This window comes from Eubalaena glacialis, chromosome 9, assembly GCF_028564815.1.
Source record: "Eubalaena glacialis isolate mEubGla1 chromosome 9, mEubGla1.1.hap2.+ XY, whole genome shotgun sequence".
Taxonomy (NCBI): Eukaryota; Metazoa; Chordata; class Mammalia; order Artiodactyla; family Balaenidae; genus Eubalaena; species Eubalaena glacialis.
This window is the reverse complement of record NC_083724.1, coordinates 81,534,202-81,553,291: the sequence shown is the minus strand read 5'-3', so window position 1 is coordinate 81,553,291 and position 19,090 is coordinate 81,534,202. Positions and strand designations below refer to the sequence as shown.

Genomic DNA, 19,090 nt, shown 5'->3' with positions numbered 1-19,090 from the left:
AGTGATTCCGTTATATGTATATTTATATACATTCTTTTTTATATTCTTTTCCATTATGGTTTATCACAGGATATTGAATATAGTTCCCTGTGCTATATAGTAGGACCTTGTTGTTTATCCATTATATATATAATACTTTGTATCTGCTAACCCCAAACTCCCAACCCATCCCTTCCCTACCACCCCTCCCATGGCAACCACAAGTCTGTTCTTTATGTCTGTGAGTCTGTTTATGTTTCATAGATAGGTTCATTTGTGTCATACTTTAGATTCCACATATAAGAGATATATGGTATTTGTTTTTCTCTTTTTGACTTGACTTCACTTAGTATGATCATCTCCAGGTCCATCCATGTTGCTGCAAATATACAATCACTCTTTTTTTTACTTTCAGTTCAGTATCCAATAAAAACATGAGATATTCAATATTTTATTATAAATAGGCTTTGTGTTAGATGATTTTGCCCAGCTGTAGGTTAACGTGTATTCCGAGCATGTTTAATGTAGGCTAGGCTAAGCTATGATGTTTGGTAGGGTATGTGTACTTAATGCTTTTTTGACTTGATATTTTCTACTTAAGATGGGTTTGTTGGGACCTAACCTCATTATAAGTTGAGAAAGATCTACGTTATGAAATGGTTACCACAATAAGGTTAGTTAAAACATCTATTACATATTTTTCCCCCTGCAGTGAGAATTTTTAAGACATACTTTCATAGCAACTTTCAAATATGTAATACAGTGTTGTTAGCTATAGTCACTGGGGATACATTAGATCCCCAGAACTTATTCATCTTATGGCTTATGACTTGTACCCTTTGACCACTTTCACCCACTTCCCCCACTCTCTGCCTCTGGCAACTGCCAATCTACTCTCTGTTTCTATGAGTTTGGTTTTTTAGATTTCATACATAAGTGATATCATACAGTATTTGTCATGCTGTGTCTGACTTACTTATCATAGTGCCCTCCAGGTTCATCCATGTTGTCGAAAATAGCAGAATTTTCTTCTTTTTTATGGCAGGATAATATTCCATTAGGTTTATATATATATTTTTCCTTTATCCACTCATATTTTCTTTATCCATTCATCTGTAGACGAACACTGGTTGTTTTCCTGTTGTGAATAATGTGGCAATTAACATGGGGACACAGATATCTCTTTGAGATAGTGTTTTTGTTTCCTTTGGATATATACCCAGAAGTGGGATTGCTGGATAATATGGTAGTTCTATTTTTGATTTTTTGAGGAACCTCCATACTGTTTTCCATAATTACAGTACCAATTTACGTTTCTACCAACAGGGCACCAGGGTTCCATTTACTGTCCTTCCTTGCCTTGTAATTTCTTGCCTTTTTGATAATTAACGACTCTAACAAATGTGAGGTGATATGTCATAGTGATTTTGATTCTCATTTCCCTGATGATTAGTGATGATCACCTTTTCATGTACTTGTTGTTTGGCCCATTTTAAAATCAGATTGTTTGTATTCTTATTGTTGAGTTTTAAGAGTTCTTTGTATATTAGAGGAAAGCATAGGAAGAACACTCTTTGACATAAATCACAGCAAGATCCTTTTTGACCCACCTCCTAGAGAAATGGAAATAAAAACAAAAACAAACAAATGGGACCTAATGAAACTTAACAGCTTTTGCACAGCAAAGGAAACCATAAACAAGACGAAAAGACAACCCTCAGAATGGGAGGAAACATTTGCAAATGAAGCAACTGACAAAGGATTAATGTCCAAAATATACAAGAAGCTCATGCAGCTCAGTATCAAAAAAACAAACAGCCCAATCCAAAAATGGGCAGAAGATCTAAATAGACATTTCTCCAAAGAAGATACACAGATTGCCAACAAACACTTGAAAGGATGCTCAACATCACTAATCATTAGAGAAATGCAAATCAAAACTACAATGAGGTATCACCTCACAACAGTCAGAATGGCCATCATCAAAATATCTACAAACAATAAATGTTGGAGAGGGTGTGGAGAAAAGGGAACCCTCCTGCACTGTTGGTGGGAATGTAAATTGATACAGCCACTATGGAGAACAGTATGGAGGTTCCTTAAAAAACTAAAAATAGAACTACCATACAACCCAGCAATCCTACTACTGGGCATATACCCTGAGAAAACCATAATTCAAAAAGAGTCATGTACCAAAATATTCATTGCAGCTCTGTTTACAATAGCCAGGACATGGAAGCAACCTAGGTGTCCATCATCGGATGAATGGATAAAGAAGATGTGGCACATATATACAATGGAATATTACTCAGCCATAAAAAGAAATGAATTGGAGGTGTTTGTAATGAGGTGGATGGAGTTAGAGTCTGTCATACAGAGTGAAGTAAGTCAGAAAGAGAAAAACAAATACAGTATGCTAACACATATATATGGAATCTAAGGGGAAAAAAAAAAAAAAAGAGGTCATGAAGAACCTACTGGCAAGATGGGAATAAAGACACAGACCTACTAGAGAATGGACTTGAGGATATGGGGAGGGGGAGGGGTGAGATGTGACAGGGTGAGAGAGTGTCATGGACATATATACACTACCAAATGTAAAATAGATAACTAGTGGGAAGCAGCCGCATAGCACAGGGAGATCAGCTCGGTGCTTTGTGACCACCTAGAGGGGTGGGATAGGGAGGGTGGGAGGGAGGGAGATGCAAGAGGGAAGAGATATGGCAACATATGTATATGTGTAACTGATTCACTTTGTTGTAAAGCAGAAGCTAGCACACCATTGTAAAGCAATTATACTTCAATAAAGATGTTTAAAAAAAAAAAAAAAAAAAAAAAAAAAAAAAAGAGTCATGGACCACAATGTTCATTGCAGCACTATTTGCAATAGCCAGAACACAGAAGCAATCTAAGTGTCCATCGACAGATGAATGGATAAAGAATATGTGGCACATATATACAATGGCATATTACTCAGCCATAAAAGGAAACAAAATTGAGTTATTCGTAGTGAGGTGGATGGACCTAGAGTCTGTCATACAGAGTGAAGTAAGTCAGAAAGAGAAAAACAAATACCGTATGCTAACACATATATATGGACTCTAAAAAAAAAAAAAAGATTCTGATGTACCTAGGGGGAGGACAGGAATAAAGACACAGATGTGGAGAATGGACTTGAGGACATGGAGAGGGGGAAGGGTAAGCTGGGATGAAGTGAGAGAGTAACATTGACATATATACACTACCAACTGTAAAATAGATAGCTAGTGGGAAGCAGCTGCATGGCACGGAGAGATCAGCTCGGTGCTTTGTGACCACCTAGAGGGGTGGGATAGGGAGGGTAGGAGGGAGATGCAAGAGAGAGGGGATATGGGGATATATGTATACATATAGCTGATTCACTTTTTATACAACAAAAACTAACACAACATTGTAAAGCAATTATACTCCAACAAGGATGTTATAAATTTATTTATTTATTTGTTTTAGCTGTGTTGGGTCTTCGTTTCTGTGCGAGGGCTTTCTCCAGTTGTGGCAAGCGGGGCCACTCTTCATCGCGGTGCGCGGGCCTCTCACTGTCGCGGCCTCTCCCGTTGCGGAGCACAGGCTCCAGACGCGCAGGCTCAGTAGTTGTGGCTCACGGGCCAGTTGCTCCGCGGCATGTGGGATCTTCCCAGACCAGGGCTCAAACCCGTGTCCCCTGCATTGGCAGGCAGATTCTCAACCACTGCGCCACCAGGGAAGCCCCTCCAACAAAGATGTTAAAATAAAAGTTCTTTGTATACTTTGGATAATCGTTGTTTATTAAATATGTCTTTTGCATATGTTTTCTCCCAGTATATGGCTTGTCTGTCATCCTCTTGACAGTGTCTTTAGTAGAGCGGAAGTTTTTTAATTTTAATGAAATCTAGTTTGTCAACTATTTCTTTCATAGGTTGTGCTTTTGGTGTTGTATTCAAAGCCATCACCATACCCAAGGTCATTTAGAGTTTCTCCTATGTTATCTTCTAGAAGTTTTACAGTTTTCCATTTTGCATTTAGGTCTGTGATCCATTCTCAGTTGATTTTTCTTTTTTAATGTTTATAGTTTTTGAATTTTATTTTGTTTTATACAGCAGGTCCTTATTAGTTATTGATTTTATTCAAATTAATGTATATATGTCAATCTCAATCTCCCAATTCATCCCACCACCCCGCTTTCCCCCCTTGGTGTCCATACGCTTGTTCTCTGCATCTTTGTCTCTATTTCTGCCTTGCAAACTGGTTCATCTGCACAATTTTGCTAGATTCCACATATACGTGTTAATATACGATATTTGTTTTTCTCCTTCTGACTTACTTCACTCATATGACAGTTTCTAGGTCCATCCACGTCTTTACAAATGACCCAATTTCATTCCTTTTTATGGCTGAGTAATATTCCATTGTATATATGTACCACATCTTCTTTATCCATTCATCTGTCAATAGGCATTTAGGTTGCTTCCATGACCTGGCTATTGTAAATAGTGATGCAGTGAAAATTGGGATGCATGTGTCTTTTTGAATTATGGTTTTCTCAGGATATATGCCCAGTAGTGGGATTGCTGGGTCATATGGTAATTCTATTTTTAGTTTTTTAAGGAACTTCCATACTGTTCTCCATAGTGGCTGTATCAATTTACATTCCCACCAAGAGTGGAAGAGGGTTCCCTTTTCTCCACACCCTCTCCAGCATTTGTCATTTGTAGATTTTCTGATGATGCCTATTCTAACTGGAGTGAGGTGATACCTCATTGTAGTTTTGATTTGCATTTCTCTAATAATTAGTGATGTTGAGCAGCTTTTCATGTGCCTCTTGGCTATCTGTATGTCTTCTTTCGAGAAATGTCTATTTAGTCTTCTGCCCATTTTTGGATTGGGTTGTTTGTTTTTTTGGTATTGAGCTGCATGAGCTGCTTGTATATTTTGGACATTAATCCTTTGTCAGTTGATTCGTTTGCAAATGTTTCCTCCCATTCTGAGTGTTGTCTTTTCATCTTGTTTATAGTTTCCTTTGCTGTGCAAAAGCTTTTAAGTTTCATTAGGTCCCATTTGTTTATTTTTGTTTTTATTTCCATTACTCTAGAAGGTGGGTCAAGAAACCAACACAGTATTGTGGAACAATTATACTCCAGTAAAGATCTATTTTAAAAAAGAGATCTTGCTGTGATTTATGTTAAAGAGTATTCTTCCTATGTTTTCCTCTAAGAGTTTTATAGTGTCCAGTCTTACATTTAGATCTTTAATCCATTTTGAGTTTATTTTTGTGTATGGTGTTAAGGAGTGTTCTAATTTCATTTTTTTACATATAACTGTTCAGTTTTCCCAGCACCACATATTGAAGAGACTCTCTTTTCTCCATTGTATATCCTTGCCTCCTTTGTCATAGATTAGTTGACCATAGGTGCATGGGTTTATCTCTGGGCTTTCTATCCTGTTCCATTGATCTATATTTCTGTTTTTGTGCCAGTACCATATTGTCTTGATTACTGTAGCTTTGTAGTATAGTCTGAAGTCAGGGAGTCTGATTCCTCCAGCTCCGTTTTTTTTCCCCTCAAGATTGCTTTGGCTATTCGGGGTCTTTTGTGTCTCCATACAAATTTTAAGATTTTTTGTTCTAGTTCTGTGAAAAATGCCATTGGTAATTTGATAGGGATTGCATTGAATCTGTAGATTGCTTTGGGTAGGATAGTCACTTTCACAATATTGATTCTTCCAATCCAAGAACATAATATATCTCTCCATCTGTTTGTGTCATCTTTGATTTCTTTCACCAGTGTCTTATAGTTTTCTGAGTGCAGTCTTTTACCTCCTTAGGTAGGTTTATTCCTAAGTATTTTATTCTTTTTGTTGCAGTGGTGAATGGGATTGTTGCCTTAATTTCTCTTTCTGATCTTTTGTTGTTAGTGTATAGGAATGCAAGAGATTTCTGTGCGTTAATTTTGTGTCCTGCAACTTTACCAAATCCATTGATTAGCTCAAGTAGTTTTCTGGTTGCATCTTTAGGATTTTCTATGTACAGCACCATGTCATCTGCAAACAGTGACCGTTTTACTTCTTCTTTGCCAATTTGGATTCTTTTATTTATTTTTCTTCTCTGATTGCCGTGACTAGGACTTCCAAAACTATACTGAATAATAGTGGTGAGAGTGGACATCCTTGTCCTATTCCTGATCTTAGAGGAAATGCTTTCAGTTTTTCACCATTGAGAATGATGTTTGCTCTGGGTTTGCCATATATGGCCTTTATTATGTTGATGTAGGTTCCCTCTATGCCCACTTTCTGGAGAGTTTTTATCATAAGTGGGTGTTGAATTTTGTCAAAAGATTTTTCTGCATCTATCGAGATGATCATATGGTTTTTATTCTTCAGTTTGTTAATATGGTGTATCACATTGTTTGATTTGCGTATATTGAAGAATCCTTGCATCCTTGGGATAAATCCCACTTGATCATGGTGTTTGATCCTTTTAATGTGTTGTTGGATTCTGTGTGCTAGTATTTTGTTGAGGATTTTTGCATCTATAGTCATCAGTGTTATTGGTCTGTAATTTTCTTTTTTTGTAGTATCTTTGTCTGGTTTTGGTATCAGGGTGATGGTGACCTTGTAGAATGAGTTTGGGAGTGTTCCTTTGTCTGCAAATTTTTGGAACACTTTGAGAAGGATGGGTGTTTGCTCTTCTCTAAATGTTTGATAGAATTCCCCTGTGAAGCCACCTGGTCCTGGACTTTTGTTTGTTGGAAGATTTTTTTGTTGTTGTTGTTTCTTAGAAAATATGCTTTACTTTTCATCTCAAATTGACTTTTAAATGCTTGACATACAATTTAATATCTAAGAAGACTGTAGCTAAATTATTTGATAATACTTATAGTGTGATATTTCTTCTCTGGGTAGACATATTTCACGCAACAGTTTCCAATTAATGCTGAAAAAAATCACTTGATAATTTTAATCACAATTAATGATTGACTGAAAATAGATTAACAATTTACTCAGTAAATTTAGATGGCATGAGGTCCAGTAAAGGGAGCAATCTGGTGATTGCTCAATGTGCAATTCTGCCCATTAGTCATACTAAGTCAAGAATATGACAGATATTTCACTCAGCTGGACTACATGTTTCCATGTATGTGATTTGGTCAACAAAAAATTAGGTACACAATGTCAAGCTTTTTCCTTTCTTTTCTTTTCTTTCTTTTTTAAGAGCAGCTCAATGATTTGGGGGTTGGTTAGTATGATACGGAGAACATAGGGGAAGTACAAAATGGCACTTAACCACCAATGCCAGTACTCATCTCATTATGGTTATAACTAAGGATATTATTAATTTTTGTGTTATTTCCTTTTTTTAAGAACATAAATCAAAGCCATTAACTCAAATTTGAGGTATGTACACAATACCTACACAACCCTATGCAAAATACTTTTGATAATAAAGCTCTTAAAGTTAAAAATATCCTCCTCTCCCTTTGTACTTACCACAGGCTACACAATGTCCTGAGAGGATTCTTTATGAGAAAAATGTCCATCACAGCTTTAAGACCTTGCTTTGGAAGGAACTAATGAGAAAGCAGATGGAAAGGTGAGACTTCATCTTTGTTTTCAAATAAGTGGTCTTAATTTTTCTTCTTATAGAAAAAGTTTAACTGTTTAAATCAGTTTATTATAAATATATCTAAACCATTAATTTTTGCAGCTTTCAGGTAAAGTCCAGCACTTCATTTATACAAAGTCTATGAGAATAGGTCAGTAGAGATCATCTAATCTTAAGTCGTGACATCATCCATTCAAGTCCTTGGCATAATCCCTCGCCAATAAGAGCACAGCATGCCTGGACATGCCACTGGTGATCTTTAATAGAAGTTAGTTTCAAAAACTGGGAGATTTCTGCTACAGTCATGCATTCTTTAACATCTTGTTTATTAGCAAAGATCAGCAATCCAGCTTTCCTTAGGTCCTCATGGGCTAACATTTTATAGAGTTCTTCTCTAGTTACAGAAATCCTTTCTCTGTCTGTACTGTCCACAACAACTATTACAAACTCTGTGTTAGTATAGTAAGTGTTCCACGAAGAACGAAGAGATTCTTGGCCACCAATATCCCACATTAGAAAACGTGTATTATTAATCACTATCTCTTCTACATTACTTCCTGTTGTTGGGGACGTATGTACAACTTCATTCATAGAAAACTGGTAAAGGATGGTAGTTTTTCCCGCATTATCCAGCCCAACAATGATAACTTTGTGCTCCTGGTGATTGAACAGTCTCCATATCCTGGTGAAGAGAATTCCCATTCTCGGGCAGCGGACCCCCCTCCAGCCACCCCGGCCGCCTGGCCTTCCCCGGCTCAGGCTCAAGGGGAGGAGAGAGACGCGCCGGAGCCTCCGTCTCTGCCGCTGCTGCTCCCGCGCTGGCCGTCGGCCCGCTTCCTAGGAACCGGAGGGAGGCCGAAGCCCAGGCCGCCCTGCCGTGCGCGAGGACCCGCCGCTGCCGCCGCGGCTCCCGCCTGGCTCGCGGACATCACCGCCGCGTTGTCTGCGGCGAGCCTCGCGGGCCCTGTTGGAAGATTTTTAATCAGAGTTTCAATTTCATTACTTGTGATTGGTCTGTTCGTATTTTCTATTTCTTCCTGGCTCAGTCTTGGAAGGTTATACCTTTCTTAGAATTCGTCCATTTCTTCCAGGTTGTCCATTTTATTGGCATAGAGTTGCTTGTAGTAGTCTCTTGGGATGCTTTGTATTTCTGCGATGTCCGTTGTAACTCCTCCTTTTTTATTTCTAATTTTATTGATTTGAGTCGTCTCCCTCTTTTTCTTGATGAGTCTGGCTAAAGGTTTACCAATATTGTTTATCTTCTCAAAGAAGCAGCTTTTAGTTTTTTGCTATTGTTTTCTTTGTTTCTATTTCATTTATTTCCGCTCTGATCTTTATGATTTCTTTTCTTCTACTAACTTTGGGTTTTTTTTGTTCTTCTTTCTCTAGTTTCTTTAGGTGTGAGGTTAAATTGTTTATTTGAGATTTTTCTTGTTTCTTGAGGTAGGATTGTATTGCTATAAACTTCCCTCTTGAACTGCTTCTGCTGCATCCCATAGGTTTTGGATCGTCATGTTTTCATTGTCATTTGTCTCTAGGTATTTTTTGATTTCCTCTTTGATATCTTCAGTGATCTCTTGGTTATTTAGTAACGTATTGTTTAGCCTCCATGTGTTTGTGTTTTTTACGGTTTTTTCCCTGTAATTGATTTCTAATCCTATAGCGTTGTGGTCAGAAAAGATGCTTGATATGATTTCAATTTTCTTAAATTTACTGAAGCTTCATTTGTGACCCAAGATGTGATCTATGCTGGAGAATTTTCCGTGTGCACTTGAGAAGAAAGTGTAATCTGCTGTTTTCAGATGGAATGTCCTATAAATATCAATTAAATCTATCTGGTCTATTGTGTCATTTAAAGCTGGTGTTTCCTTATTAATTTTCTGTCTGGATGATCTGTCCATTGGCATAAGGGAGGTGTTAAAGTCCCCCACTATTATTGTGTTACTGTCAATTTCCTCTTTTATAGCTGTTAACATTTGCCTTATGTATTGAGGTGCTCCTATGTCGGGTGCATATATATTTATAATTGTTATATCTTCTTCTTGGATTGATCTCTTGATCATTATGTAGTGTCCTTCCTTGTCTCTTAACATTATTTTAAGGTCTATTTTATCTGATATGAGTATTGCTACTCCAGCTTTCTTTTGATTTCCATTTGCATGGAATATCTTTTTCCATCCCCTCACTTTCAGTCTGTATGTGTCCCTAGGTCTGAAGTGAATCTCTTGTAGACAGCATATATATGGGTCTTGTTTTTGTATCCATTCAGCGAGCCTGTGTCTTTCAGTTGGAGCATTTAATCCATTCACATTTAAGGTAATTATTGATATGTATGTTCTTATTACCATGTTCTTAACTGTTTTGGGTTTGTTTTTGTAGGTCGTTTTCTTCTCTTGTGTTTCCCACTTAGAGAAGTTCCTTTAGCATTTGTTGTAGAGCTGGTTTCGTGGCGCTGAATTCTCTTAGCTTTTGCTTGTCTGTAAAGCTTTTGATTTCGCCATCGGATTTGAATGCGATCCTTGCCAGGTAGAGTAATCTTGGTTGTAGGTTCTTCCCTTTCATCACTTTAAATATATCATGCCACTCCCTTCTGGCTTGTAGAGTTTCTGCTGAGAAATTAGCTGTTAACCTTATGGGAGTTCCCTTGTATGTTATTTGTCGTTTTTCCCTTGTTGCTTTTAATAATTTTTCTTTGTCTTTAATTTTTGTCAATATGATTACTATGTGTCTCGGCATGTTTCTCTTTGGGTTTATCCTGCCTGGGCCTCTCTGCACTTCCTGGACTTGGGTGGCTATTTCCTTTCCCATGTCAGGGAAATTTTTGACTATAATCTCTTCAAATATTTTCTTGGGTCCTTTCTCTCTCTCTTCTCCTTCTGGGACCCCTATAAAGCAAATGATGGTGTGTTTAATGTTGTCCCGGAGGTCTCGTAGGCTGTCTTCATTTCTTTTCATTCTTTTTTCTTTATTCTGTTCCATGGTAGTGAATTCCACCATTCTGTCTTCCAGGTCACTTATCCGTTCTTCTGCCTCAGTTGTTCTGCTATTGATTCCTTCTAATGTATTCTTCATTTCAGTTATTGTATTATTCATCTCTGTTTGTTCTTTAGTTCTTCTAGGTCTTTATTAAACATTTCTTGCATCTTCTCGATCTTTGCCTCCATTCTTTTTCCAAGGTCGTGGATCATCTTCACTATCATTATTCTGAATTCTTTTTCTGGAAGGTTGCCTATCTCCACTTCATTTAGTTGTTTTTCTGGGGTTTTATCTTGTTCCTTCAGCTGGTACATAGTCCTCTGCCTTTTCATTTTGTCTATCTTTCTGTGAATGTGGTTTTCATTCCAGGCTGCAGGATTGTAGTTCTTCTTGCTTCTGCTGTCTGCCCTCTAGTGAATGAAGCTATCTAAGAGGCTTGTGCAAGCCTCCTGATGGGAGGGACTGGTCGTGGGTAGAGCTGGGTGTTGCTCTGGTGGGCAGAGCTCAGTAAAACTTTAATCTGCTTGTCTGCTGATGGGTGGGGCTGAGTTTCCTCCCTGTTGGTTGTTTTGCCTGAGGTGACCCAGCACCAGAGCCCACAGGCTCTTTGGTGGGGCTAATGGCAGACTCTGGGAGGGCTCACGCCAAGGAGTACTTCCCAGAACTTCTGCTGCCAGTGTCCTTGTCTCCACGGTGAGCCACAGCCACCCTCTGCCTCTGCAGGAGACCCCCCAACACTAGCAGGTAAGTCTGCTTCAGTCTCCTATGGGGTCACTGCTCCTTCCACCTGGGTCCTGATGTGCACACTATTTTGTGTGTGCCCTCCAAGAGTGGAGTCTGTTTTACCCCCAGTCCTGTGGAAGTCCTGCAGTCAAATCTCGCCAGCCTTCAAAGTCTGATTCTCTGGGAATTTCTCCTCCAGTTGCCAGACCCCCAGGTTGGGAAGCCTGACGTGGGGCTCAGAACCTTCACTCCAGTGGGTGGACTTCTGTGGTATAATTGTTCTCCAGTTTGTGAGTCACCCACCCAGCAGTTATGGGATTTGGTTTTATTGTGATTGCGTCCCTCCTACCATCTCACTGTGTCTTCTCCTTTGTCTTTGGGTGTGGGGTATCTTTTTTGGTGAGTTCCAGTGTCTTCCTTTCGATGATTGTTCAGCAGTTAGTTGTGATTCTCATGCTCTCACAAGAGGGAGTAAGTGCACGTCCTTCTACTCCTCCATTTTGAACGAATCTCCTTAGTTGATTTTTGTGAAAAGTATACAGTTTGTGTCTAGATTCTTTTTTTTTTTTTGCATGTGGATATCTAGTTGTTCCAGCATTATTTTTTGAAAACTCTATCTTTTCTCCCTTGCATTACTATTGCTCCTTTATCAAAGATCAGTTGACTGTATTTATGGGGGTCTATTTCTGGGCTCTCTATTCTGTTCCATTGGTCTATCTGTCTATTCTTTCACGAATACTACACTGTCTTGATTATTGTAGAATTAGAGTAAGTCTTGAAGTCAAGTAGTGTCAGTCCTCTGATTTCGTTCTTCTCCTTCACTATTGAGTTGGCTATTCTGGGTCTTTTGCTTCTCCATATAAACTTTAGAGTCAGTTTGTCAATAACCACAAAATAACTTTCTGGATTTTGATTTGGATGGATTGAATCTATAGAGTAAGTTGGGAAGAACTGACCTCTTGACAACATTGAGTCTTCTTAACCTTTTTTTTTTTTTGGCCTTGCCATGTGGCATGTGGGATCTTAGTTCCCTGACCAGGGATTGAACCCATACCCCCTGCAGTGGTAGCATGGAGTCTTAACCACTGGACTGCCAGGGAAGTCCCAAGTCTTCTTGTCCTTGTACAGGGACTGTCTCTCCATTTATTTAGTTCTTTGATTTTCTTCATCAAAGTTGTATAATTTTCTTCATGTAGATTTTATACATATTTTGCTGGATTTATGCTTTAGAATTTCATTTCTTTGGGTGCTAATGCAAACAGTATTGCATTTTTAATTTCAAATTCCACTTATTCATTGTTGGTATATAGGAAAGTGATCAACTTTTATAGATTACCTTTGTATTGTGTAATCTTGCTATAATAGTTTATTAGTTCTGGGAGTTTTTTGGTCAATTCTTTTGGATTTTCTACATAGACAATCATGTCATCTGTGAACAATGACAGTTTTATTTCTTTCTTTCCAGTCAGTGTGCCTTTTATTTCCTTTCTTTGTCTTATTGCATTAGCTAGGTCATCCAGTACAGTGTTGAAAAGGAGTGGTAAGGGGGGACATCCTTGCCTTGTTCCTGATCTTAACAGGAAAGCTTCTAGTTTCTCACCATTAGCGATGGTGACATGTTAACTGTATGATGTTAGCTGTAGGTTTTTTGTGAATGTTCTTTGTCAAGCTACGGAAATCCCCCCAACCCCATTTGTGTGTGCTTATCATGAATGAGTGTTGGATTTTGTCAAATGCTTTTTCTGCACCTACTGATACGATCATCTGATTTTTCTTCTTTAGCCTGTTGATGTGATGGATTATATTAATTGATTTTTTTAATGTTGAACCAGCTGTGTATACCTAGGATAAATCCCACTTGGTTGTGATGTGTAAGTCTTTTCATACATTGTTGGATAAGATATGCTCTAATATTTTGTTGAGTATTTTTGCATCTATGTTCATGAGAGATATTGGTCTATAGTTTTCTTTTAAAGTCTTTGATTTTGGTATTAGGGTAATTTTGCCTCATAGAATGATTTAGGCAGTATTCCCTCTGCTTCTGCCTACTGAAAGATATTGTAGAGAATTGGTATAATTCTTCCTTTAATGTTTTGAAGAATTTATCAGTGAACCCATGTGGACCTGGGGCTTTCTATTTTAGAAAGTTATTATTTGTTGTTTAAATTTCTTCAATAGATATGGGCCTATTAATATTGTCTATTTCATATTGTGTGAGTTTTGGCAAATTGTCTGTCAAGGAATTGGTTCATTTCATCTAGGTTATCCAATCTGTGAGCATACAATTGTTCATAACATTCCTTTATTATCCTTTTAATGTCCATGAGATCTATAGTGATATCCCTTCTTTCATTTATGGTATTAGTAATTTGTGTTCTCTCTCTTTTTTCCTTAGTTAGCCTGGCTAAATGCTTATCAATTTTATTGATCTTTTCAAAGAATCAGCTTTTGGTTTCATTAATTTTCTCTATTGATTTCTTGTTTTTTAAGTTCATTGATTTCTGCTCTAATTTTTATTGTTTCTTTTCTTCTGCTTATTTTGGATTTAATTTGCTGCTCCATTTCTAAAGGTATAAGCTTAGATTATTGATTTTAGATCTTCTTTTCTAGTATATGCATTCAATTCTATACATTTTCCTCAAAGCACTGCTTTCACTGCTTATTTTGGATTTAATTTGATGCTCCATTTCTAAAGGTATAAGCTTAGATTATTGATTTTAGATCTTCTTTTCTAGTATATGCATTCAATTCTATACATTTTCCTCAAAGCACTGCTTTCACTTCATCCCATGAATTTTGATAAGATGTGTTTTTAATTTTACTTAGCTCCAAATATTTTTAAATTTCTCTTGAGATTTCTTCTTTGGCCCATGTGTTATTTAGAAATGCACTGTTTAATCTCCATGTATTTTGGGATTTTCCAGCTATCTAGTTATGGATTTCTGGTTTAATTCCATCGTGGTTTGAGAGCATACATTATATGATTTTGGTTTTTTTAAATTTGTTAAGGTGTGTTTTATGGTCCAGAATCTGGTGTATCTTGGTGTATGTTCCATGTGAGCATAAGACAAATGTGTATTTTGCCATTGTTGGATGAAGTAGTCTATAGATGTCAGTTATATCCAGTTGATTGATGATGTTGTTGAGTTCAGGTATGTCCTTACTGATTTTCTGCCTGCTGGATCTGTCTATTTCTGAGAGAGAGGTGTAAGTCTCCAACTATAGTAGTGGATTTATCTATTTCTCCTTGCAGTTCTGTTAGTTTTCTACTCATGTATTTTAACACTATGTTGTTAGGTACATCCACATTAAGAATTGTTATTCTTCTTGGAGAACTAATTTCTTTATCACTATGTAACACCCCTCCATCTTAGTTAGCATGGGCTACCATAACAGAATACCATAGACTTGGAGGCTTAACCAGCAGATATTTATTTTCTTACAGTTCTGAAGGCTGGAAATCTGAGATCAGGGTGCCAATGTGGTCAGTTTCTGGTGAGGCCTCTCTCTCTGCTTTGCAGGTGGCTGCCCTCTTGCTGTGTTCTCCCAAGCCCTCTTCTTTGAGCATACTTGGAGAAAGAAAAAGAACGAGCTCTCTGGTGTCTCTTCTTAGAAGGACACTAATCCTATCATATCAGGGTCCTACCCTTATGGCCTCATTTAACCTACTTATCTCTTTATATGTCCTATATCCAAATATGGTCATATTGGGGCTTTAGGGTTTCAACATATGAATTTTGAGGGGACACAATTCAATCCACAACACTCTCTTTGTCCCTGATAATTTTCTTTGCTCCAAAGTCTGAAATTAATATAGCTACTCCAGCTTTCTTTTTATTAGTTTAGCATGGTATATCTTCCTCCAACCCTTTACTTTTTAAAAAAAATTTATTTATTTATGTATTTATTTTTGGCTGCATTGGATCTTCGTTGCTGCGCACGGGCTTCCTCTAGTTGCGGCGAGCAGGGGCTACTCTTCATCGCAGTGTGCGGGCTTCTCACTGTGGTGGCTTCTCTTGTTGCGGAGCACGGGCTCTAGGTGCGCGGGCTGCAGTAGTTGTGGCTCGTGGGCTCTAGAGCATAGGCTCAGTAGTTGTGGCTCATGGGTTTAGTTGCTCTGCGGCATGTGGGATCTTCCCGGACCAAGGATCGAACCCGTGTCCCCTGCATTGGCAGGCGGATTCTTAACTACTGCGCCACCAGGGATGTCCCGAAGAGTTGTTTCTTAAGGTAGAATTCTAACTGATGAAAGTGGAATGAGAGAAGAAAAATGAATATTTAGTAACTACTAAAGAAATAATCACTTCAGGCAAGAATCATTGATGGATGCTAAAACTTTCATCACTGGGTTAAAATCATATTAATCAATAATTACATAATTAAGCTCACTTTTATCAAGCAAAGCGCTTTGCTAGGGCTCTGTTTGGAATGCCAAAAAGAAACCCACGTCTTTCCTAGATTTTAAATAGCCTAAGATCTAGTGGAGAAGATTTGTGTGCACAAATCATTACAACACAGAGAAGAAATTGATGATGTATCATAAAATGAAGAGGAAAAGTGAAAGCATCCAAGAAAGAATACTAGATGGAATGCACAACATGTCTGACCCAGTGTAGTAATAATTTTATAGTGTCCCCCACATGCACGCCATCCCCCAACATCAGATGTTTTCAATGAGGAAGAAAACAGGCTGCTAGTACTTGGGACTGATGAGTGAGGAGAGAGAGAGATGTTTCTGCAGGCAGTTGCTCCTTTGGTTTCCAAGGGAAACAGTGATAGAAGCTGCAACAGAAAAGGAGTAGGAAGGCTGTGGTTTAGCACAGATGGGTCATTCTTCTATCAGGTGCCTATACACAGGCAGCTACCTGGACTTCCTCAATAATGTGGAATTGTGGAGAATATTAAAGTGTTGGGGTATTGATAAGCAATAGATTTTAATTTCTCTTTCTGGATTTCTTAGAAAAATCTTTATTCTTGGAATTTACTTACCCCATCATCCATCAGAGCCTGAATATATTGCACTCCCAGGTCCATAGTACAATTTTCTCTTCCACACAGTTCACAAATACGAGTCACAGAGAGGGAAGAATGAAATTAGCCATCAGAGTCTGATTAAAATAGTACAAAAGAAAATAATAAAGTTAACCATTCCTTATTCTGGCTGACTGGGAAAGCTTCCAGGATCTCTAGTCTAAGTCTCTATTTCAAAGTTGTATTGGAATCTGGTTTAGATTCCTGTCCTGTGATCCCATCATGGCTGTGAAGCTTCAGCCAGGGTCCTGCTAGGAGCTCAGGAGTGGTCTGGCAGGGAGAGCAATCAACCAGGAATGGTTGGGACAAACTGGACCATGATGGAGTTGGCTTTCACCAGGCAGGCCATGAGTCTAAATTCAAGGGTCCAAAAAGGGCCTGTCCCACTTGGGCGCCCTCATATCTCCTGTTGCTAGTCAAAAGGTCTGGCTTTTAGGCACATGGTCTCTGCAAGATCTGGAGACAGGCAGGGAGGGGTTCACAAGCCCAGCAGAGCAAGTTCGGGTAAAGGACTGGGCTCTAGTTACCTCAGGGAAGGAAGGGTACACTTCCCCAAAGTAGAACCTCAGTCTTAGGGATTAGATAAATAATTATTCATTAACTATATCTAATTATTTACTGAGTGCCTATTGTGTACCAGGCATTATATCCAAATTCTACTGCATGGCCATAGCTGGACCCTTGGCTCTACATTGGGCTTGTGGCTTTAAAATCAATTGACATGTACACACTGCTATATTCAAAACAGATAACCAACAAGGACCTACTGTATAGCACAGGGAACTCTGCTCAATACTCTATAATAACCTAAATAGGAAAAGAATTTGAAAAAGAATAGATATTGGGTTGGCCAAAAGGTTCGTTCGTTTTTTTCCATAAGATGGCTCTAGTAGCACTTAGTTGTCTTTAACTTCTTTGGAAACAATTTTGTTAGATTGTATGTGACAGCTGTCATATCAGTGTGCATTTAAAAAAAGACTTATCAAAATTGGTGAATTTTTGTGTAACCATTTTAATATTGAAGATGGAAGAAAAAAGCAACATTTTCAGCATATTATGCTTTATTATTTCAAGAAAGGTAAAAACACAACTGAAACACAAAAAAAGATTTGTGCAGTGTATGGAGAAGGTGCTGTGACTGATCGAACATGTCAAAAGTGGTTTGCGAAGTTTCGTGCTGGAGATTTCTTGCTGGATGGTGCTCCACAGTCAGGTAGACCAGTTGAAGTTGATAGCGATCAAATCGAGACATTAATTGAGAACAATCAATGTTATGCCACACGGGAGATAGACAACATACTCAAAATATCCAAATCAAGCGTTGAAAATCATTTGCACCAGCTTGATTATGTGAATCGCTTTGATGTTTGGTTTCCACATAAGTTAAGCGAAAAAAACCTTCTTGACCTTATCTCCGCATGCGATTCTCTACTTAAACGTAATGAAAACATTCTGTTTTTAAAACAAATTGTGATGGGCGATGAACAGTGGGTACTGTACAATAATGTGGGTCAGAAGAGTTCGTGGGGTAAGTGAAATGAGCCACCACCAACCACACCAAAGTCCGGTCTTCATCCAAAGAAGGTGATGTTGTGTATATGGTGGGATTGGAAGGGAGTCCTCTATTTTGAGCTCCTTCCAGAAAACCAAACGATTAATTCCAACAAGTACTGCTCCCAATTAGACCAACTGAAAGCGGCACTCGACGAAAAGCGTCCAGAATTAGTCAACAGAAAATGCATAATCTTCCATCAGGGTAATGCAAGACCACATGTTTCTTTGATGACCAGGCAAAAACTGTTACAGCTTGGCTGGGAAGTTCTGATTCATCCTCCATGTTCACCAGACATTGCAGCTTCGGATTTCCATTTATTTCGGTCTTCACAAATTTCTCTTAATGGAAAAACTTTCAATTCCCTGGAAGACTGTAAAAGGCACCTGGATCAGTGCTTTGCTCAAAAAGATAAAAAGTTTTGGGAAGATGGAATTATGAATTTGCCTGAAAAATGGCAGACGGTAGTGGAACAGAAGTGAATACATTGTCCAATAAAGTTCTTGGCGAAAATGAAAAATGTGTCTTATTCTTACTTAAAAACCGAAGGCACTTTTTGGCCAACCCAATATAACTGAATATATATAACTGTATAACTGAATAACTGTATAATATATAACTGTATAACTGAATAACTTTGCTGTACACCTGAAACTAACACAACATTGTTAATCAACTGTACTCCAATATAAAATAAAAACTTTTTTAAATGAGTGCACTAAGTGAAAAGAAAAAAACATTTGAAAGCACATGCAGTGGTGAGGAAGCAACCAGGGACTAGCATCATTGGCATCACCTGAGAATTTCTCAGAACTGTAAATTCCACTGAATAGGAAACTCTGGGGTAGGTCCCAGCAATCTGCATTTTAACAAGCCATGCAGGTGACTCTGATGTATGCTAGAGTTTGAGAACCACTGGCCTACCTTGATGGTATTTGCTCAGGTCATTTTTGTTTGTTTTTAATTTTTTTTAACATCTTTATTGGAGTATAATTGCTTTACAATGGTGTGTTAGTTTCTGCTATATAACAAAGTGAATCAGCTATACATATACATATATCCCCATATCTCCTACCTCTTGCATCTCCCTCCCACCCACCCTATCCCACCCCTCTAGGTGGACACAAAGCACCGTTTGCTCAGGTCTTGGTTGAAGGTGAGAATGCTGGTTCAAGGTTTTCTGGGGTGGGAATAGGGAAGGCTGGGATTACAAT

General features: G+C 38.3%; 1 protein-coding gene and 1 long non-coding RNA gene across 2 annotated transcripts in view; one reads left to right on the top strand and one right to left on the bottom strand.

Annotated features, from left to right (window-relative positions):
* LOC133097250 (uncharacterized) overlaps positions 1 to 19,090 on the top strand; it is a 120,120-nt gene that overhangs the window by 38,581 nt on the left and 62,449 nt on the right. Inside the window, exon 3 of the long non-coding RNA XR_009702002.1 lies at positions 7,485 to 7,582. This is a non-coding gene — a long non-coding RNA (uncharacterized LOC133097250). The remainder of the gene's footprint in view (positions 1 to 7,484; positions 7,583 to 19,090) is intronic.
* LOC133097249 (ADP-ribosylation factor-like protein 5A) lies at positions 7,376 to 8,461 on the bottom strand. The gene has a single exon (XM_061199152.1). The coding sequence runs from the start codon at positions 8,294 to 8,296 to the stop codon at positions 7,757 to 7,759; it is 540 nt and encodes a 179-aa protein (XP_061055135.1). The 5' UTR covers positions 8,297 to 8,461; the 3' UTR covers positions 7,376 to 7,756.